This window comes from Chiroxiphia lanceolata, chromosome 11 (genome assembly GCF_009829145.1).
Source record: "Chiroxiphia lanceolata isolate bChiLan1 chromosome 11, bChiLan1.pri, whole genome shotgun sequence".
NCBI classification, from domain to species: Eukaryota; Metazoa; Chordata; class Aves; order Passeriformes; family Pipridae; genus Chiroxiphia; species Chiroxiphia lanceolata.
The window spans coordinates 13,354,731-13,377,688 of NC_045647.1; the positions used below are offsets into that span (position 1 = coordinate 13,354,731).

The 22,958-nt window shown below is 36.3% G+C and overlaps 1 protein-coding gene across 9 annotated transcripts in view; it reads left to right on the forward strand.

Annotated features, from left to right (window-relative positions):
• The window catches only part of ERC2 (ELKS/RAB6-interacting/CAST family member 2), a 430,377-nt gene that overhangs the window by 125,417 nt on the left and 282,002 nt on the right, over positions 1-22,958 (forward strand). For all 9 annotated transcript variants that reach the window (XR_004359172.1, XR_004359173.1, XR_004359174.1 and 6 more), the window contains exon 7: positions 9,222-9,389. Coding sequence is in view for 1 of the 9 variants with exons in the window: in XM_032699590.1 (XP_032555481.1) it covers positions 9,222-9,389 (168 nt within the window). In the remaining 8 variants the exon portion in view is untranslated. The remainder of the gene's footprint in view (positions 1-9,221; positions 9,390-22,958) is intronic.

The window sequence follows — 22,958 nt, forward strand, 5'->3', positions numbered from 1 at the left end:
TAAAGGGCAGATTTATAAGGCTCCATGTTAATGTCAGCTGTCAGAGATTGGGAAGTGAATTTTCATACTCAGGTTTCATTTCCATGACTAGTAAATCTGCTTTCATGTAGCCTCTACTTCTCTCTTAAATTATTTATACCCTCACTTTTTTAGCAGTAGTATTTCGTTTATACACGAATATGCATAGACATCTCTATATATGCACTAAATATTTATATATAGGCTAAAAAGTATATACACTAAAAAGAATATTAAGAATGATTAAGTAGTAAACATTTTTTTAAATGAATGTTTCTTCCATGTTTTCTATGGCACGTTAACAAAATGGTTTCCACAGTTGTTTATATCTTTATATATAAGGATAACCTCAGTTGAAAGCGTTGAAATCCTAGAAGATTCAATCTTAGAAGTATTTCAAAGACATACTTTCAAGTACAGAAACTTTCAACAGAAGTCTTTTGAACACAATCAGTTGAAAAAGCAGGAATTCTGGTGATATTTTTGGAACAAAATCCGAAGTTTGCAATTTCATTGGTAACGTAGGATTTAGAATTGAATTTTACTACTCCCATCTCCAGACTGCATGGCAAGCTTGAAACAAATAGTAAAAATTCGTTTATGTCTAAAGTAAAAACATACCTTATTCTGACAATCTCCCTTTGGACTTGCTATAAAAGATTATTTGTCTGGTATGGAAAAAACCCTTTTCATTTAGCCATTTTTAGAGGGCCACTGTGCATCCATTTTGGTTATGAAGTCAACTAAATTAGGCTAAGGCAGTATCGTTCTTTGAGAAGACTGCTAATCTTTAAACAACAAATACACATGATGTCTCATTTAGCTGAATCTCAGTAGGGCTTTTCTTGCCACATCGTGTTGAGATATTTTAGGTGGGAGATGCTTCAGCCCAAGAGTGGTAGAATTGGTAAAATGTTGGCTAAGAGAGGAACAGTGTAGAGAGCAGGACAAGGAAGGACGAGGTTGTGGATAATTATTGTTGAAGCATTTCAAGGCTTGGTATTGTGATGAGGCTTATTTAGTATTTCCGTCACTCAGCTTGTGCCAGACTTTGGGAGCACGCACATGGAAGTGCACAGATTGGAGTCACAAGTGAGACTGAGATTTGGGTGATCCTGAATTCTGAAGTGAGAAAAATGGATGAGATGTGGTAATACAAAAGGCAGGGTTACGCCCCTGAGAACAAAAAAGCCTACAACTTCTGTAATGTAAAGCTTGAGGTAAAGGCAGTAATAGTGTGTTAGAGTTTTGCTGTTAACCACCAATAAAACATGGCTGTGGAAAATCTGATCCTAGAATGTATCAGGAGAGAGATTTCTGTTACAGATGGGCAATATTTTTATGTCCTCTGTGAGATCTCATGTGAAATGCAGTCACACAGATTCAAGAAAGATTAATTTAGGATAGCAGAGGTGAAGAGGAGGGTGAGAGGGATAATCAGGAAAGTGAAAGAACCTTGTAATGGTGCAAAAAAGGCTCAGATCTATCTTTGTGTTGTGGTTTCATGTGCAGGGATCATTGCAGTCAATTAATTTTGCTTATCACTGTAGTGAACTGGTGACATTCCTCCTTCTGTTGGCTGTGATGTATTCACTAAGGAGTAGTAATTTCCAACTCTGAGATGAATGCGTTTTTAAACAACTTTGATTGTTTACATGAGGTAATCTGACCAGACTCTAAAACATTTCTAAAAAATTATTTTAATTTTTACAAAATAGGCTTGTCAGTCAGTGCTCAGAATCTTGTAGCTTACATGCTATTTCATCATTTAGTATCATTTACATGTCATAGTCTGGTGGTTCAACAATTTGAGTTCAGAAAATTTTAGGGGTGAATTTTTTAATTAGAGTAAGTAGTTCTAAGAAGTAGTTAGAGGTTTATTCACACTCTAAAAAAATGCAGCAGTTTTCAGAGAAAGGGCTGTAACTTGGTTTCTGGAAGAACGTGGACAGGAGAGATACAAGAGCCCAACTGGCATTTTTCTTGGAGAAAATGCTGTGTTGTATTTAAAATAAGCAATATATGTTTAGCTTGTAGTTTTAACCTCCTCTGTTTACAGTGTTCTTATGAATAAAAGAAAAATATTGCCCAAGCTGTTTTATGTTGCTCTTTTTATGAGCTGGCCGTAGATTCTGGAAGATAAGGTTGTAGTCAAACTAATTCCAGCTGGAGCTGTTGATTTGTAGGAATGTCTGATAAACAAGTGGGTGACACAAACAGGTGTTCCAGTTGCAGAACAGGGTGAATCATCAGATTGTCTTCCAAGAGATGTCTCAGTCAAACCATGAATTTGAGAGGGAGGCCAAGGATACAGCTCATCCCTCCGAGTGTGGCACAGGCTCTCTAGCTCAGCTGGAGACAGGTTTCACCTACAGGCACCTCCTTTGTTTGAATGTTCTGAGTGGATTACAAACCTAAATACGCTTTTTGAAAATCACACATTCACTGCTGTGTCAACTCTTTGTAATAAGTGACTCCTACTAGTAAAAAAAATTAAACCGAGAAATCACAGTTTATGTAAAAAGTCTATTTTGACCATATATAAAGCTAATGGTTATTTACTGATGATTCTTATACTGTTATGGAATTTCACATATTTATTTTTCATGAAGCAGTTAAATGCATTGGCATGACTTTAAAAAAGAACATTGTGGCCTATTTTATTTCACTTTCTATTAATCTGTTACAGTAGAATAAAATTTGAATGTTTTTGGAGACAGAAATTTCAAAAGTTAAAAGCTTCCAAGATGGATAGTTTTGTAAATTGGTTTTTAGTATTTTGAATTTATAACTATCATTATGTTGCTAAATAACATTGGCTCTGGAATAACTGACTTCCTTTTGCAGTAATTCAAAAGTATTATGACAGCTATAGTTTTATAGTGAGCATAAAAATGAGTGAGGTAAGTTCAGTGAGGTAAGGTTAGTGTTGGAAGTTTTATTAATAAAAACTCTGAGTATATGTACATGAGTTGTAATTCCCATGTATGTTTTCCAAAATTTGCTTGAACTAAACTGAATATGAAATTCTGAACTTTGGGCTAGTTGCTTTAAATGACCTAATTTTAGTGGTAGGAGTAGGCAAAGATATAAATTTGAATAAAACAGCTGTTAGGCAGTTGGCTGCACTGATAAACTACACATGATCAGAATTCCTTGTGGCATGTGATGTTCCAAAAGGACAAGCTTCATACTGCCTGAGGGAGCCATTTATATCTTGGTAACAATCTTTGGTTCAGCTGAAACCTTTTCTAGTGTAGTTTGACAGTCAGTTTATCAATTTTCTCTTTTAAAGAGCAACATAATCTGGACTGGTGCATAAAAAAGAATGTAAGAAAAATAAAGATAGCTTAATTGAGATGGTGGCTGGCAAAGCTGTCAGGGATGGAGGCTGGCAGGTTGATGAAACCTGGAGGTGCCATCTTTCAAGGATTGAGTAGAGTAAGGTGTATCTGAGGCATCACACAGTCAGGTGCTTCTCCCACCCTCGTACAGAAGGACTGCAAGAGCTTGTGACAGGGATTCTATAAGGGAAATGGTCTGAGTTTGTTCTCCTGATGTGAACAGGCAACACTGTCCTGTGTTTGTGAAACACCTCATGTTGTTCACTGGCTGTTCCCCTGGACTGCAATGTACTCAACTGCTCTAAAGGCCTCTCCTTGAGTCAGTAAAATAGATTATCCTTTAAAGAATATAAAGCCTGTAAACTATCAGCTGAATTAAAATGTAAACTAGAGCAACCATAATACTCACAGTTAGGAGAGGAATGAGAATGTTGTTGAAATAATACTTGAAAGTGAAATGAAACGCTTTTCACTTTGCAAAGTGAAGTGCCATCTAACTCACTAAAGTTTTAGTTTGGAAAAGAATGTAAAGGATACCAATTTTGACAAAATTCAGGTTTCTATAGCTTCAAAATGTGGACATGTTCTGCTTTTTCTGCCTTGAATTTTACATACATGAGGCGTTTTTGAAAGAAATGAATGTATTATACTATGGATTGATAGGTACAGCCATTGCTTTGAAAAATATAATGTTTATCACATCAGACTGAAAAATGAGGAACAAATATGAGATTTCTTTTTTTTTTTTTTAGTAGCTCTGAAGTGGAGAGTACAGTAGAGACACATGATATCCTTTCTGTACTTGTAGCTCAGTTCTCATATTTGCAAAAGGACCCATGTGACAATATGCTCTCTGCAGTAACAACTAAGTACTCCTGTGTGGAAAATTGGAGTGACAGATCTTTTATTCTTGGTTTAAATTGGTTTTCATAATAATAACTTCAAATATTACATTTCCCCAGATATATGGGCGTGTATAAATACAGGCACTAAGATCTTTAATAGAAATCTGTTATTTTTGTTAACAGAAGCTTTTCCTGCAAAGGTGGCTGCATAATACACTAAGAGAGCAAATAACAGCACAGAAAGTGTCAGCAGCCCTGTGGAGCCTGTAGTGGTCATCAGGAAGGGGGGGAATGATGATACAAAAGGGGAGGAGATGGAATCTTGATGCAGTGGCAGAGTTTGGCTGCAGTGTGTGCTGGAACAGAGGTGGAGTCAGGAGGGAGGCTGACAGTGGGTTACAGTTTTGCCTTCTCATCACTCCAGGTGTGGGACTACAGTACACTTAGTACTTCAGTAGTAAGTTCAGAGTCAGTTTTAAAGAAATTCAGTAAAATATTTGCTTTAAATGGATGTATTTATGATGGTAAAATAAGTAATTCTTAACAGTGAAACACAGTAGTGCTTCTTCATGTTTTACTCCCTCACGGAACTCCATAGCATTAAACCCACTTTTATGAGTGATATATATAATATGGCATATAAGTTAAACAGTTAACAGAAAGGAACTTCAAGAAATAGTCACTACTGGAGCTGGTAGTGAGTGGCGGGTGATGACATGAAGATTAATAAAGTTTGACTTTGAATTTGGCAATTTTTGCCACTTACATGAACTTTTTTTTCCTAAAGTATAACCCAATTTTTAAGTTTTTGCAGTATGTTGTATATTTCCAGAGCAAGTGACAGAGTTTAGTGTGTTAAATAGTTGAAATAAGTAGTTGCTGAGGAAAAAGAAGTTAGACAAAATTAAAAAGCAATTTACTTGGGAAGAGGTCTTTGAAACATTCTATGTGTTAGCTATCAGATCTGGTTTTGCTTTATTTTTCTGGAAAATGATGATGTTCTTCAGACTGCCAAGTTTTACTAGTAAATATACTGCCAAAGCTTGGGAAAAGTAAGTCAAGGACTCTTAAAATTACATAGTGTTGAGTGAAAAGCCAAAGAGAGGGGTTTTGTGTACCAGAAATCCTTATCCTTTCAAATATGAAAAAAATATATATGATGCTGTAAAATGACCCATATTTAATTTCCTTTCAGATCATATTTAAAATGCCTTAAATGTAAAAGGAGTAACCAAATTGCAGAAATTTCTCATAGCGTACTGGCATGCTCCATCTAGACTGCCTCATTGTTTCATTATTTCGGAGATATGATTACACAGAACCATTTTCAGGGAAGAGATAATTTCTAATTTTGGCAAATTCATCCTGGCTACAAATGAAGTAGCATATTCTGCTTCTTTTCGTCCACGAGATGAGGAACTGATTTAACAGCTTTTTGGTTTTATACCATCTGGAGGTTCATATTTGACTTATGAAATGATGTCATACGTGCTTAGTGCAGAACAGATAGGATAAGGTCGCCTGCAGTTCAGGCTGAGGTAGTTTTATTTCATATTATGGGGAATGCAAAAGCCTTGTTTCATGATTACTAGAGGCAGAAAGAAGAATTCAGGGAAGGAGAAAATGAATGACATAACTGACGCTCTCTTAAACCTCCACATTGCATTCCCATGGATAGAAAATAAATCTGTACACCCAAGACCACACACAGTATAAGTTCCCTATTCACTCTCCCAGACTGGCACTGGCTCAGAGTTCTGCCTCTGAAAACTCACGTAGAGCACTGCTTTCAGAATGGCTCCTTGCTGTCAGTGGTAGTTTGGGGGATGATGTTCCCATTCTATCAAAATACGTGAACTTCATTACGTAGGTGGATTTATGAATTAAAGTGCTCTGCTGTAATAGTCTCAAGATGAGGAGATATAAGAAAATAGGTATGTATTTGGCAGATGCTTTTCTGCCACCGAAGGCTGTGCTGGACATGCTGAACTCCTTCTGTCCCAATGGTTGTACTGTCCTTGTGTGAACTGACTTTGATGGGATTGAAATTCTCAGTGCAATTGAAGCTGCGCTTCAGTCGTGCTTTAAAGCTTTTGTTTGAAGCTACCAAGGCTAGAATTGAATTCTTAAATGAAAACCAAGGTAGTCTTATATTAAGAGCAGTCTCTGGTAGGGACTGGAGTTCTAGGCAGAAGTTATACCACTTATATCTGAATATATTCAGACCTTAAGTCCATATGCAACTTAGGGAAGAATGCAATTCACCTCAAACATATTAGTTAACTGTTGAAAAGTTACCACGGAGCTGAAAAAACTGATCTAAAGTGTGAACTATTTACATGAAGGTGTGTGGAGTAATCTATTTATAACATTAAGAAGAAAACAGTCTGTTTCTGCATTTAGAGTCAGTCCAGACAATTCTGAAATACTGTGTACCTGGTGCTCTGTGGCACAGTCAAGGTTGTAACCCTTGAACTACCTTAAAAGTTTTCATGTGGATGACCTGAATGCTAACCAGTGAAAGGAATAATGGGCTCTGCTCCAGTTCCACATGTGTTTCTTTTTGGTGTGAAAGAAAACCACCACACACTTTCTCTTGTCCCTCCAGGGTGAATTTGTGTCTTTCTGTAGGGAATAGAAATAATGTATTGGTCGTGCTATGAGCTGGCTGGTGGTGAGAGGAAAAGCAGAAAGGTTTAGTTTACGTGGTGCTGTTTAATTAACTATTGTGTGAAGGCAAGATTGGGGCCTGAGAAACTGGAGTGGAGAGGGCTCTGCTTCTGTTTCCCATACAGGTTGTCACTCAGACTGGGAATTCAGAGCTGTTTATTCATCCTCTCAATCCTCCTTCTTGTGCTCCTGAGTTTGAATGCCTAAAATCCCCATTTCCAAGTTGAATGTAGTGATGTAATGATGGCAGGGTGTGTGTAAAGAAGTTTGTGAAGAAGAGTGAGAATTGTCTGCTCAGCCCTTTGACTGGGGACTGGATGGATGGGGAAGAAAAGATTATTGACTCAGCAGCCGCCTGGCTCAGCCGAGCCCAGCAGAGCTGTATCAGCACATGTGTTATCCCAGTCACTGGGGAATGGTATCAGTGCTTTGTTTATCCATCTAATCACCTTCAACTCCCCTTGAAGCATTAAAGCTTCTGCCTCGTGGCAGTTGGAAAATGAGACTTGCAGAGCCTGACTGAAGGGAACCGCTCTCGGAGCTCCCGCTGCAATGTTATGACGAGCTCCTCAGCTGCAGCTTAAAGGCCCAACAGAGATTTTTGTGATTTGACTTAAGGGATTGCTTTCAGACATGAAGCAAATAAGTGATTAAGTATGAAGATGATGTGGTAATGAGTTTCAGATGAGGTCTTTAATGTTTATTAAAAGAGGTCTGAAAGTTTGCTGCTACTACTATTTCTTGGTTTCCAATTCAAAAAGTCATCTTTGGATCCCATACTGCACACTGCTTACAAACTGAGAGATCCTATTACTGTAATATTGTAAAAAATAGTCTTAAAAATAAAATAAATCCAGTAGAGTATAAATCTTTTTTCCAGTGTATAGAAAGGCAATGAGCCATTTTAAGAGCAGGAAAAACATGCATTTTGAGATCCAATAGATCATCTAAATTAGTCCCAAACCAAGCTTTAAAATGGCATTGCAAAGACTTTTGCTTTGAATAAATTTAGCATTACAAAACTCAGAATGTAAATAAATATAGATCTGCTGATTGTTTTGTACTTTGCTAATATTCTGATTAACTAGGGGGAAAATGGCTTACTAGATAAGACCCTTGAAATAAATAAGACCCTTTCTGACTATTCCAACTGCAGAACTTAAAAATGTGAAGCCAACATTTATGCCCTTTCAGTTACTACTGTCTAGCTTTTTATTATGAATTAACCTTATGAATTTCTAGGTAACGAAAACTTTAAGCTCTTATTCTTTATTTTCTACCATTTGTGTGTTTAAAATTTGGATTATTGAATCTAAAATTTCTCACTTGCCTGACTTCCTGCAGCTCTCTTGTATATGGAGAATTATTCTAGATTGCCACGTCGTATATTTTCAACCCAAACCTTGTCTTCCCAGTGGTGTACCTTGGAGCTAAAACAAGCCTGTGAGTCCACTTAATGTGAACACCTCATGGTTCAGAGCTGCAGAAGAAGCCTCTGTTCAAGGAAACCTGTCTTTGTAATAATAAATGGTTTATCTTAGTTCTCTGCTTTGCAAGATGTTTAATAGTGCTGACCCAGTTTCCTGGATATACAGTGGTTTCTTGTGTTATTTTATTTACGAATGAGCTTTGAATAATATGATGCTCACATAGAAAAGAAAAAGTGTCTTTTGGTTTTGAGAAACTTTACATAAAACCTGTTCTTTGCTCCCAAAATCCCCCCATTATTTTATAGTGAGAGCTGCTCAGCAATTCATTTGTAACTGCTTTTCTGAACCAGAATGTGGAAGCAGGTATGATTTAGTGAAATTCCTGAAGGGACCAATACATGTAAGGTGTGATTCCTGCAGTACTGATGGTTAAATCCAAACATATTCTGTTTCTTTAATGAATTGTCTGCTATTTTATTACTGTTAGAATTGCATTAAGAGAACAATAAAATTGCATACTTGAGCATTTACACAGCAAGAAATGAGAATATCAAGAATGCTTACACTTTCTGGGTTTGTTAGAATTCTTTGGATTTTTTTTCTTTTTAGTGTTTCTAAAGAAAAAACCCCTCCAGTTACGTATATAGAACACTTTGCTTAGGAAAATCGCTGGAATATCCCTTATTTTGTTTGACAGGGATTTGTGCTTACTAAAGAGAAGTACAGTCAGATCTGTTTGTTAAGAGACTTGTGCAATACACACTGGAGAAAAGTGTAACAAGTAAAAGAGTCTCTTGGTCTGAGATGAATTTGGAAAATCAACATAGAAAAAAATAATGCACTTCTTAAGTGCAGGAAAAAAGAGAATTAGAACTAAAACTAAAACCTAAATATGTTTGATTTACTTACTGTAGGTTGATGCCTTGCGGTTAAGATTGGAAGAAAAAGAAACCTTTCTGAATAAAAAAACAAAACAACTTCAAGACCTCACAGAAGAGAAAGGAACCCTTGCTGGAGAAATTCGAGATATGAAAGACATGTTGGAAGTAAAAGAAAGAAAAATTAATGTCCTTCAGAAAAAGGTAAGATCACTGATGAAAGGATACGTTGTAAAACTTTTGAGACACATTTAAAGGGAATACATTTATTTCTTATAAGGTATTACTTTTAATATGTTAAAAAATGCAGGAAATCTGTAGTAGTCAAGTAGTTCTCTAGTATAAAATGTGTTACTGTAATCCATGGAAACATTTTTATAGTATTATATCTTATTTATATTATATCACAAAAATATTAGGTGCTGAAGTTGTCACAGAATTGTTGGAGTTAAATGAAAGTCCTAAAAATCCTGATAAAACTTCTTGTTCCTCAACATGAGGGATTCAGTTGTCCTTATGAACACTGATTGTGGGCCTGCTAAAAGATCTGGATACTCTGTTTTTAGCCCAATGACTTTTTTTTTTTTTTTTAAATGGGAGGTGGGGGGTGTTGGGAAGAGGAGGGGAGTGGGGAAGGAATCTAAATTAAGTCAATTTTCTGTTTTTCCTGTGAGCTAAAGACATTAAGAAGGGTGGCTCCCTCCAAAGAGTCAAGTAGTCGTATTTCTGATTTTCCACAAATTTAACTAACTGCATTTACTCTCTTTGGGAAGTTGGGTTCAATCATTATAGTTTCCACCTGGGGGAGCAGAGAGGGAATTTCCTGTGAAAGCAGCTCTGCAAGGGTTCTGAATACAGTAGTAGGGCATTTATTTCCATATCCTTTTTCTCACACTCACAAAAACATTTATGCTACCAGGTATGTTCTGTGTGTCCTGTGTGTTACTCTTTACCATGTTTAGATGCACTTGTGAACATACAGATAAGTGGAGAAAAAGTTCCTGGCATCAAATATATTTTACTATTACTTCTGCCCTCCTTTTACAGCCACTCAAAGAATGTCTGCTCCTCCTTTCTCTATTATTATGTAGGTAGTTCATGTTACTGTGGTTTTCCTCCAGGATTCATGTAGGGTTCACATGGTCTAGCTGTGCTTCTGTCTGCAATTGCTTAAGTACAGAATTAAAAAAGCCAAGGCCTTATTTTCCAGAAACTGAGAAGACTGCTTTTTCAGGCCTGGGAAATAAAGCCTATCAAAACTGGGATATAAGTACCCATCCAGTTTAATCCTATTTCTGAATATTTGCCTTTTTAGCAATGTTTATGATGTAAAAGATAGAAAACTTCAGGGCTTTTATCCTGTGCTGAATGCTGACTAGTTTTGGACATTGCTTGAGCATTTTGAAGAACAGAATGTGTCTTTTCTCTCTCTTTGTATTCTAAAAAAACCCCCAAGCCCCGAACAACCCAACAATTTACAATTTCTTTTGTACTTAGATCTTGAGGAAATAGATGGGGAATGTGAGGATCAATAGGGAATCAGTGGTAAAAATTTTGTGATGAATAACCAATCACAGAGCTGTCAGCACTGTCAGTCATGTCTGTGTGCTCAGAAATATGCAGCATAACATGTTTTGTTCTGGTTTTAATACATTACGGCTATTTTATTAGGGCATGCAGATGGTCTTGCCAATTTTGCACCTGCCTCCTAATGGAAATAATCATTCTCAAGCTGCACCCTCTCTCCTCACTAGATCATAGAATAAAACATGTTATAGGCTCATTAACTCTAGTATACAATGAGATAAATAAATCCTGCTAACAACTAGGTGCAAAATCAGAGTTAGTAGTAAACTGATTCTTTAAAACTGGAAGTAGCAAGTGCTTCCAGTTCTTTGTGAGTTTTATCTAGACATTAGATTCTTCTGACTGTAATAATATCACGCTTGTCTCCGTTTTCTTCTTTCTATGTAGGGCTAAATTTTACATCCTTGTATTTTTATTTAATTTTTGATATGAGGACTTATGAATAACCGGTTATGTTAGTGCCTTTAGTTATTGATGCAAGATAGATGGCTACTTCTCTCTCCACTCAGCCTGAAGTACTTCACTCAGCCTAAAATAATATTTGTTTTAATGGTTGTATTGAAGTAATTGAAGAAGGAAGAATTTGTATATAGTGCTTGGTAATATTTCTGTCAGTAATAACCTGAAACTGAGGAGGAAGGAATATGTAGGTTGGAAATATGCAATTTCTAGTCTTTCTCTTAGGTACCTGACTGTTATCTGCTGTGTGAAAAAAAAACACAAAGGAAACCAAACCAAACCCTGAAAAGCTCCCTTTCAAAACTGGAGCTGTTCCTTCTCCTTTCTGGATAGCTGTTACACTTGGAGGGCAGGACAGGTTCTGTTGAGGGCTCCCTACCAAAGGTGTGGAAGAAACAAACCCTAAACAACAGTGGTGAGTCCCACAGGATGGCACAGGAACACACACACAGGGCAGCACGTTGCAGAAAAAAGTTAGATAAAGAGCATTGTCCTCCCATGCAGTGGTTTTGGTGTAATTTTTGACCAAATTGAAAAACTGCTACACTATTTAATATAATTTGCAGGCTTAAGGGAGGCCCAGCTCTGGAACAGCATGTGTTTAGAGGATTTGGATCAAGGTAGATTGGCATGGAGTAATAATAAACTTATGTCAATGTCAGAGGTGCAATATTACTTAATATTTCTTTTCTTTTAGAATCTTTGGCACCACTTTTCCATTTTAGTGCCAGTAAAGTTGGGTATGCTGTTTTAATAGCCTTGTTTAACCTGGCAAGGCTAGTCTTACACCTCATATCTGTCAGTTTAGCATGCAGAGGGGCAGACCTCAGAAATCTTTATGTATTTCGTAGCGGAATGTGTAAGTTCTATGAATACGGCCGAGTTGAAGGCTGAAGGGCAAAAGTGCTGAATGTGGTGATGATTCTTTCATGTCCCTTTTTGTTCACAAATTCTCTCTTTTGTGTAGTTGCTATAACTGGTATATTTTGTCCTTTAGGAATCTATAGATATGCAAAACCACCAGTTATATGCTCTGAAGTGTGAGTCTTGGTGTTGAAAACAGTAGCTGCTGAGACAAGAACAGTGCAGAGGATGTAGACCTGGATCATATTAGGACAACAGCTTGTGGAAATTCTTTTGTGAGGACTGTCATAAAAGAACACCAGCTAAAGGGGGCTAATATAATATTCTACTTTGACTTGCAACATAACTTTTTATGTAAAATGTTACAGTTTCCATCTTTAATAGTTTAGGCTTTGTGATTGATGAAGTGCTACATGACTGAGGGCCCTAACCTACCAGCTAATTAGCATTTGTAGGAAGTGTCATAAAGTCTAGTTCTCATGTAGTAATTGGAATCTGTACTTGGAGTGCTTGGACTGTTCACATGAGGTGATATTGTCCAGTTGGTGTTAAAGTAAGATGTGTTGTACAATTAATTGTATGCATTACTGCGAGGTGTTCTGAAAAAGAGAAAATTTACCCATGGTCAGATTAGGAGTGTACTGGGCAAACAAGGGAGTCCTGCCCTTGTGCTGAGAAGTTTGCATCAGTATTATTGCTTGATGCAGGAATCCTGGCTAAGAACACCACTGAAACTTGAACTGCTGAATCCAGAATGGTCTGGAAAGACCCAAGAGACCATTTTCTTTTGTTTGATCTCAACAAATAGAAAGTGCAAGCATATTGCTGATAGAAGATGCCTTTGGATTTTTTTTTCGTGGTTTAATCAGTTGGAAGCATGTTTTTGTATTTCTAGAAAGGGGTCATGACATGATGAAGGAAATTTTTATTAACTTTGTCAAATTCTGTCAGAACATTGTAAATAGACTGTTATGTGAGCTGAGGTTTTGCAATCACCAAATCAGAGTTCTATTGTAGTTTTGGAATCAGATGACAGATTCTGAACTGGTTGTTCTGTAAAACAGACCAGTGTTCTGACTGTAGATTTAGAGCATTAAAAAAAATTAGGGAGTCCTTCTGGTGTAACGTGGAAGTTTTGGTGCTGCAAAGCTGCTATGGTGACTGTTGACTTGTGTATTACTTTAAGAGATGATCCTTCTAATATTATGTATCCATTTTAATATTACAGCATTCAGTGTGCTGAGAATTATTAAATTGTACTTTGGCTTCTTGTGCTTGCATCTTTGCCAAGTCATGGTGTGTTATTCAGATAAGGCAGTCTGAATAAATATAGCCAATTGCTCATCCAGGGTGGTGGTGTTACTGATCCCAGAATGTTATCACAAAAATGGATCCTGAAGGATTCTGCACAATAAAATGCAGCTTTGGGACCCTTCAACTTTGCATGTGGTACATGTTGAGACTATTTGATAAGTATAAACCTCCCCCTTAAGCCTAACCAGGCCTGCTGTTGGGAAGCTCTCAACCTGTACACAAAGACACTGAGAACAATGCCATTAAGATTAGAGGCAGTGATTATTTTCACTTTTCTTTATCTTTAATTTCCCATTGTTTGCAACACGTTACACTGCTAAGTTTTTGCAGGATATAAAAGATCACTGGAAATGTGTTATTTAATATATGACTCAGTGAAGCCAACCTGAATGTTCATCCATAGCCATGAGTCTCAATATGAAGGGAAGCATCTATTCCTTGGGATGGCCTTCACTTGTCAGAAAATATTACAAGAAGAAAGACACATGTAGTCTTTCATGAAGTGTGATCAAACTGCAGTTGGTCAAACTACTCTTGATTTCTGTTCCAGTAATGTACATCTCTGAACAGGGAACAAAGGAACGTGTTTGTTTGCATGTTTGAAAATCTTAATTGTAATTTAAAATCCTAAAAGTTAAAAGTATTAATTTGTCTGCCTTTGCCATCTGTGGAAAATTGAACATTTTGGATATCTCTTTTAATTCATTTGGGAGCTATAGGGTAAGAGATTGTTAGTGAAAGTGAAAAAAGTAATTATTATTTGAAAAAATAGGTTGAAATAAGAAATAAGTGCTTTGAAGAGATGCTGTAATATATGTGTGTTTGTGTAGCTTAGTATGATAGTATGATACTATTACTACATATATTATTCACTAATACATTAAACTTTCTAAATGTAGTTTATGTACAGAAAGGAATCACTCAGTTGTAAGATCTAAAGAATGATGTAGTATAATATATAGATGAGAGATGAAATAAACCCACTATTTCGGGAAATAGCAAATACATATGTGTGAATTACTTGTATTTAGAATTTTAAAGACAAATCCTGAAGTCTAAATAGTGTAAGTTATTCTAGATCAAGTTATTCTGGCTACTGTTGAGAGGGTTCCTCACACACAGCTCAAATGAAGAGAATGGAACAGTTCAAGGCTCAGGTTATAAGAGCACACAGAAGTGCTCTTAAAACCAGTGCCATTTGCAAAGTGGGACTGAGCTTAATGAGGTCCTTACATAAGGGTTTCACACTGCTAGTGTGACACCAGTGCTACTGGCAAGGAAGGAAGCTGCCCTTCGGCTCTGAAATGTCAATACTAATTAACAGAGTTATCTTGAAATAAGACATGAAGTTTTATTCACGCCGAGAAAGCAGCCAACTCGCATGCTGGGAATTTTAAGCTGTCTGAAGAGTAATATTTTCTTTTTAATAGAGTTGGAGGAAATTTCTTTTGAAGTGTGAAAGAGCTAAATAATGTATAGTGTGACTGGGGGGAAAAAAGAAAGTGAAAGTTGTCATACTTTGAGGCGCAATAGACCATAAAGGAATTATTTAGGGAAATGGATGACGACTTACGTATCTGAAAAAGAATGAGGGAGAATCAGTATTGTTTAAGAGAAGAAATATGTTTTTCTTTGAAATACTCTTGCAAGAAATGTCATAGAAGACTTCTGATTGGAGTTAAAAATTATAAGGGAGAGTTTTATAGGAGTAATTGAGAATAATTTTACACAGAGAGGTATCCTGCTGTCATGAGTTAAATTGAATTTTCAGCTGCTGGCTGATAGGGGAGTGTATTTGTGTAATCCACTGTTTTTGGAACTGCATCTTTGAGTGGCAGTGGGACTATTTGCCTCCTGTCTCAACATGACAATTACAGCCATTTACTGCTGAATCCTTGACAACTCATTTAAATAACACAAAATCAGGTGTTCCGGGAAGTAGCCCATGGAACAAAGTATTACACAAACCCAGAAGGCTTGTATGTCTTATTTACATGCTAATCTTTTTCCTGAAAGCTCTTTCAAGCTCCACTGTCCAGGTGACTGATTTTGAGAAGGAGGAAGGAGGTTGGGTAGCTTTTCACCTGTGACTGACACAGGCATTGACAAGGGGGATTCAGAGGGACAGGCTGATCTCAAATCATAGTTTTATGAAATGTTCCTTAGGAAAATAAATTAATCAGCTTGTTAATTATATGTAATAAAACCCATCAGAAGACAATTTTAAATCTTGAGTGATTCAGAAATGGTACATTTTATGTATGATTTCAACTGAGAGATGGATGTTTTTGTCATAGTCTGATGCATGAAATATTTAGCAATATAGTGACTGAATAACTTATTAATCTGATAAACCATCCTTACCTTATCCTGAAATAAGACAGGAGATCCCACTGCTCTTGTTCATCTCCTTGCTAGGATAGGCAACTTGACCTAATGTATATCCAAGTTTGTTATATCTGGAAATAACAAAGAAACATTTCCCAATAAATATAAAAGGTAGGCTTATGCATTAGCAGTTGTTTTGTACCAATTTTGTAGTATATTAAATTTCTAGTCTTTTCTGGCATAGAATCAAACACCTTAATTTATGCATTGCTAGAGCTCCTTGATGTTGGCAGTTGTGCTTTCCTGGTGGTATTCCATTGCTGTCTGTCTGACTGAGCAGTCTGTGACTAGAGACTCTAATACCTTAGTAAATTGGATATTTTATCACTTTTGGAAAAGCATCACCTCTCACCTTTGAGTGGAGCTCTTATTGGCTTTATGAAAGCATGAAGTTCAAAGACTTCAGGGTATGCATGCAGATAAGTTTAATGGTAACAATAAATGAGAGTTGTTATCTTCATACTTCTCCTTTCATATTATTGTTACCAGATGTAACCAGAGCTAGTGATGCCAATTTGGTCAGATTGCTTTGATAATTTTCTTGTTGCCAAGTAGTATGTATTTCTTCGTGGGAGAATCAGTGGTGGTATGTTTGAATATGAGTAGAATAAATCCAAATTTAGAATGGAATCTGAATCTAATTCACTTCCTTCTAGCACACCTGACTTTAATTTTTAACGCCTAGCCAGGCACAGTGCTAAGATCAAAGTGAAATAAAGAGAACGGGGTAAAGCAGTTCTTGGAAAGTAAAAAGAAAAAATGGCATAACTGTGTGTAATCTTTTATATATGAAAGAAATATTGGGCTCATTTGCCATTCACTTAGGAATAAATCTGCAGTAAATTTGCCAAAGGTAATTATGTCAGCTTAAACCCTTACTTATCAGGGAGAAAAATCAGGCCCACTTATATTTACTGCCTAAGAGATGCCTTATATTTGACAGCAGAAATCTCCATTCATGTCCCCAGACAGGCATAGAGTCCTTATGGCTCTGTGCTTAACCCCGTGCCAAAGTGAAGTTAAATGCTTTTAACCCCATGCCATGGGAACTTCTGCACTCTGCTCTCTGTAGTGCTGCTGCTGATCTTGGCTGAGAAGCTGCCAAAGGTCCCCATGAATAAAGTGTTCATCTTAAAGCAGCTGCCTCTTGATAGACAGGATTGGGTGGGTGTTAAAGCACATTTTATATTTGAGTGAAATACCTGCTGTGTCTCATCCCAAAATCTTAATCTATGGTTAACTCTGAATTTTTGTTGTGGCTGTCATGGGAACCATAAAGAGTTTGATTTTTAAAAACAAAACTCCATGACTTTTGAGAGTTTCAGATTCTTTGCATGTTGGGAGGTGGATGTGATAGTAAGCAGCTGGACAAATGTGAGGAACTCCAAAGTATAGAAATAGAATATAGTAATAGAAAACAGGGGTTTGCTTATTTAGTTGCAGAAGGGATCATCCCTGTGAACTGTTCGTGGGAGCTCATCTTCTGAGTTGTGTCAGATTTACAAAACATGATTTCTTGCATGACATTTTATGTGCTCAGCAATTCTCACTGTTTGCGCGCTGTAATTGCTGCTAATTTTTAGATACTGTCATTTTATGATATTTAATATAATTCATCCTCAACCTTGAAATGTTTGAATTGCAACACCTTCCATGAGTCCTTGTACCTCATTGCAACTTTGGGTAGAGGGAGAAGAAGATACACCTTGTAGACAGCTGCAGGTGGGGTGACAAATGAACCTGTTCATACCATCATCCATGGGAATTGCCTTCCCTTGGCAAGGCAGGAGCATTTCTCCTTCTTGGGCATATTGTAGTGCTGACAGCAATGTTTAATGCTGACAAACATGTCTTCTTATTAAGACCTGTGCTATAATTCATGCTGTTGGATATATTTCTAAGTAAGGGCTGAGTCTGTGGGATTTTTTCTGGGAGGGCATCTGAGGTGGGGGGAAGATGGGCAGTGCTGCAGCCACTGGTTGTCACTGTGGCCTAAGTGTTCTGCTGCAAAACCCATTAAAAAGTCCCAAACCCACAAAAAGGTACAGGAGCAAGAATAAGATTTGCTTGGTTTTGGTTTTAGACAATGGCTATCATAGATTACCTGATTAACAATCACAAACTACCTGATTAACTTTTGGTACTAATGCTAAAATAAAAATTTGCTGAGTAGAGCAGTAGAAAATAATATCTGTATATACTTAGTTCTGGAATAAGCTCTTTGCCGTGTCTGAGAGTTCTGTAGCATTGAACTTGGAATCATTCAATCATTTAAAACATCCAGACTATTAGTAGTATCTTATCATCTTCTGAATGGGAAACACTGAGAATGGAAGTACTGTCAGACTATTGTAGTTTGATGGTTAAGCAATGGAAGTACTGTCAGACTATTGTAGTTTGATGGTTAAGCAATGCTCCATTTTTTTAAAAAGAATTTTACAGTTAAAGTTAAGTGCATGTTCTTGAGGAGAAAGCCTGAAAAAAATTGAGTTTTTTAATAATTCTAATGCTTGCAGAACTATGGAGATAAGCAGTAAATCTGTGTGATATACTGATATAGCCATCATCTCTAAAGGTCTTCAAAGTGTTCTTAACTGCAAACTCCTAACTCACTGCTCTGCTGAGGGTTTTATCTATTGTCTGTCAAACAGGAGGGCACATGTTTCAGGTACTGAACATGGAGCTAAAAGGGCTTAACACCAAAGGAGAGAGAACTGCATCTGACAGTTGCTGAAACTTCTCAATGTCCAGCAAAGAAATATCCATCAGAGAAAAAATATGACGTGTGTGTTCCCAGTTCTAGTGCAGTGTGAGTGTGTCAGAGTCACTGACATTGTGGTAGCAGCTTACCTCCAAATGCATCTTCAGGGTTTTCCTATAATTGCCAAAGGGACAAAGAGTGTTCTTCATAGATCCTTTCATCAAAGCTTTTACAATAAATAAAGAAAAAAATGAAGAAAACCAAATGAATAAGGATGGCTAAATTGATTAGTAAATCCTAGGCATCAATGACTAATGAAGAAATTGATTGGAGATAAAAGTACTTCTGTGTCATAGGTGTACTTTATAATAGTTTTCCTTTATTTTTGTATAGGTGATGATATTAAAGTGAGGCTAAGTTATACATACAAACCTGCTGGGTTTTAGGAGATACATGATAAAGGAAATTCAGTGATTTTTTTTTTTTCTTAAAAAGGACATTTTTCTTACCAAAACCAAACTGTCTTAAACACAAAACTGTATCAGGTTACAGATTACTTCCTATTCAGACATTTATATAAAACATTGCTGTCTTACCTTTGCTGCTATAGAAAATCTAAACTGTTCAGCAGATGTTGATTAAAGACATCCAAGTTGCTGCGTTTAACATTTCAGTTTAAGTTTAGTGGTGCTTTGATAGTTTATATGTAGAAAGACTGTCTGGCCTGCAGTAACTAATGGTGAAACTCAATATGTGCATTGTCTTTCGTGCAGCTATAGTGCAAATATTAAATTACATCTCATAGTAACAAGAATCTCAGTTCTCTGATGAACGTTTTGAACACTTCAACTCTTAATGGGTATAAACCTATGTACATTGACCATATGTTAATTTAGAATGGTTAGGAAAAGGCATCTTGAAAGAGAGGGGGCAGGGATATATGTTATCCTTCTGCAAAGCTTTTCTTTCATGTAAATGCATTCCACTGCCCATTATATATCAATATAGATGATTTCTGTGACCAGGGAGCTAAAAGGAAACTTTCCAATAGAAAGGATATTATTATTTCTGATTAATTGCTGCCTAACCACTTAAGCTTCACTGCTGTGGGGTTTTTTTCCCCTATTTTTTACCTCTGGTACTTAAGGAAACTCATTTAAAATAATGCCATGTGAAACTGTATTCTGCATTACAAGCTTTTGAATGCAATTTCTAAAGACAGGCTGCTCTTATAGTAGAAATCAACATAGCTGTATTGAATTCATATAGCCATCCATTAGTAAGGAGGCAGGACTGTTATTTTTACTTTCAAATTTTTTGCTATTACAGAATTTTTTTATTTTTTCATCTAAAATTAATTTCAGCTTTTAGGGCTTCCCTTCTCTTCTTTAGCCTTAATTTTAAAATGAGGTAGTGTAAAGTTTAATGTTTTTCCTCTGTTGATTTTGATAAGTATTACATTATTAATTAGAATACTTTACTGGAAAACTGGGAAATAAGAGAATATTGGATATCTCAAAAAATTTGTAAGGCTGGGGAAAGAGAGCTGTAATTAAGGATTAAATAGGTCTGAGCAGTTTTAAAGCACCATATTGGCACATTTGTCCCTTCAGGTGTGAAATGTCTGTGATTTATGAGTTCTATATAATTAATTTATCATTTAGAATTGAGAGCAGTACACTTCTCTGAAAGCCTCTGAATAAAAAAAAATATACTGAGAGTTCTCTGTGTTCTGAAACAATCAAGTAAAACTGACATTAACTCAAGTGAATTATTGTCCATATTTTTGAAGTCTTTATACCAAATATGTTTAATATTGTCACACAGTTCTGTGTTAAAGGGATGTTGTGAACCTGTTCTTATAAGGAGATATGTAATCACTGTTATAATATAATTTGTGGCCAGAGTCTTCTGACAAATTAGTTGTAGCTGCAGGTAGGCATTTCCTATATCATAATTGTATGTGGTCGGAGTTACATTGTCCCGTGGAAGACTGTGATGTTTAAATGTGCATTTATTTTGCTTTTGTCTAGACTCTTGTATCTTTTATAGCTTTCCATTGGAATCAAAACTACAGGAGTTGCTTAAATGGGAGATGTATTGAGTTTCACATTCAAACCTTACAAAGCATGTTAAATATCTCTTTAAACTTTCCAGGAAAGGAAATAAAGGTATTCTTTTCTTTCACTCAAGCTGGTGATTTAAAGAGTAACCTTAAGATATCAATAGAAATATAGAGTGGTGCTGGTAAAAACAAAACAGATATTTAGGAAATATTGCAGTGCATATATACATAAATTAAAAATGTATGAAAAATAGGCAAGAAAAACTGGTAGACTACAAATTATGATAGAGTTTAAATTTGCTGGATTGCCTACATAGAGGTATATGGTATTTCAGTGGAGTGGTGACTTTCTAGACTTGCAATATTTTATTGTAATCCATAGTTCTGGATTGATTAGGAAATAAAATTAATCTAAGACAGCAAGAATGAAAGTGAAAAAATACTCTAGGTAATAAAACAATTATTTACATTGAATGGACTTGATTTAAGAGTTATTGAAAAGGATAAATGAGCTATAGTTGAGGGGTATTTATTTGGAGTGAAAAAGCAGACTTTTATCTCAGATATAACCTTCTTCGTTGTTTTCATTTAGAAAATATTCTTCAGTGTTTCAATTAGGGAAAAAAACTCAAACCAACCCTCACAACCTTTAAATGCAGATGGGGGGAAAAGAAGTGATGACTAGCCCAAAGAAGAAATTTGGAGTGTTAATGCCAGGAGGCTGAAGGGAGTGATAAATAGAGTTTACAGAGTATTTGAAACGGGATGTGGTAGTGAAAATTGCCAATATTCTGTCCTCAGAAATAATGGCTAGAGGAACAATAGATGATAACTGCTCTCTTAATGACTTCTGTGTTATACCACCTGAAAAATCATGTTTGAGTTCAGACATCTCATAGTCAGAAGAATGATGTAAATGTAAAAGTGTTAAACAAAAATAATAGTTAGAAACGTGTGGGGTTCAGGTATCTGTCTAAAGCTAATAGACCTTAGTTTTTTATTTTAACATTCTGAAGGTATAAATATCCCAAATGAGGATAAATTATTTTAGACAGTGTAAAACTTAGAAAATGAGTAGCATGAAATCAGACTGACAAGGTCATCTATTAAGTGACTGGATAGCCTTCAAATGGGAAAGGAAATTCAATTACCATAGGTTTTTCATTGGGTGTAACATAGGCAGTCCTGGGAAGGATCTTAGAGTATTATAGTATGTTCCACTGCCCACAAGCAGGATTTGAAGGAGATTCTTAGAGTGAATGAAAACATTGCTTTTTCTCTAGGGATTAAATCAGGCTTCCAGCCTCTCCACATCACAACCTGCTCAACCTTTTCACTTTGAAATGAAGTCCAGTTGGAAGGTTTCTGCCTGTTATTCAGAACTGGAGGTTATGGCTCTTTTCACTAATTAAAAAGAAATATTTTTTTCTGAATATCTGTCTGTTTGCCGTTCTTAACATTTGTCCGAAGTGTGTAAAATTACCATATTTCTCTTTAATGACCGCATTGATTTTAATAAGATATTATACAGGGAAATATTTTTTATTAAAAAAAAGGTAACATACTTTTTAGCACCTTTCTTGTGATACGTTGGACATGCAAACCTAAATCTGCCTTTGGAACAGATTGGTTGTCTGTCTTACAGCTTATGTTGTTTTTCCATTTCTATATATATTTCCCTTCATGGATCTGTGTATTTTAAAGCAATGTGCTCAGCATACACCTCTTGTGCTACTTCACATTCCTGTTGTCCAGTGTATTGATTTCTCCATGTTCCTTGCTCTGGAACACTTCCTATCCTACTGCCTAATTGGCTCCTACTCTCTTCCTGCAGCCCCCTGAGGTGCCTATTCTTGCTCTATTTCCTTTGCAGCTTCCCTTTTCAGTATTCCCTGTTGCCCAACACTTGTCTATACAACTTGTCTGCTGCCTCTCTCTTCCCACCATCTGTTAACTTTTTAATGAGATGTACTGTAACTTTTCAATCTGGGCAGAGGCCCCCAAGTCTTCTCAATTGATACAGATATAATAGGAATGACAGAATACAAACTAAAAGGTAAATCACTGTTCAAATTCAATGATATGTATTATAAGTATAAGAACACCAAAGCAGCTTTTTTCTACATAAGAGTTTACATGACAGTATATTAGTATGTACTTCTCTGACTTGCACAGGACAAAGTAACAATTTTCCATGCCAAGTCTTGAGAAATTCTTGTGTAAGCTCACATAGCCTGCTTTATATGCATCTACCCCAAATAGTACAAAACTGGCCATGAGTGAAAAAAAAAATCACTAGATGTTTTCAAATACCTGAGAAGTAGGACTGAGCAGAAAGGTATGATTTTTCATGGTTAACTTTGAGAAGTACTTCAGGTCATGCTTTCAGGTGCTC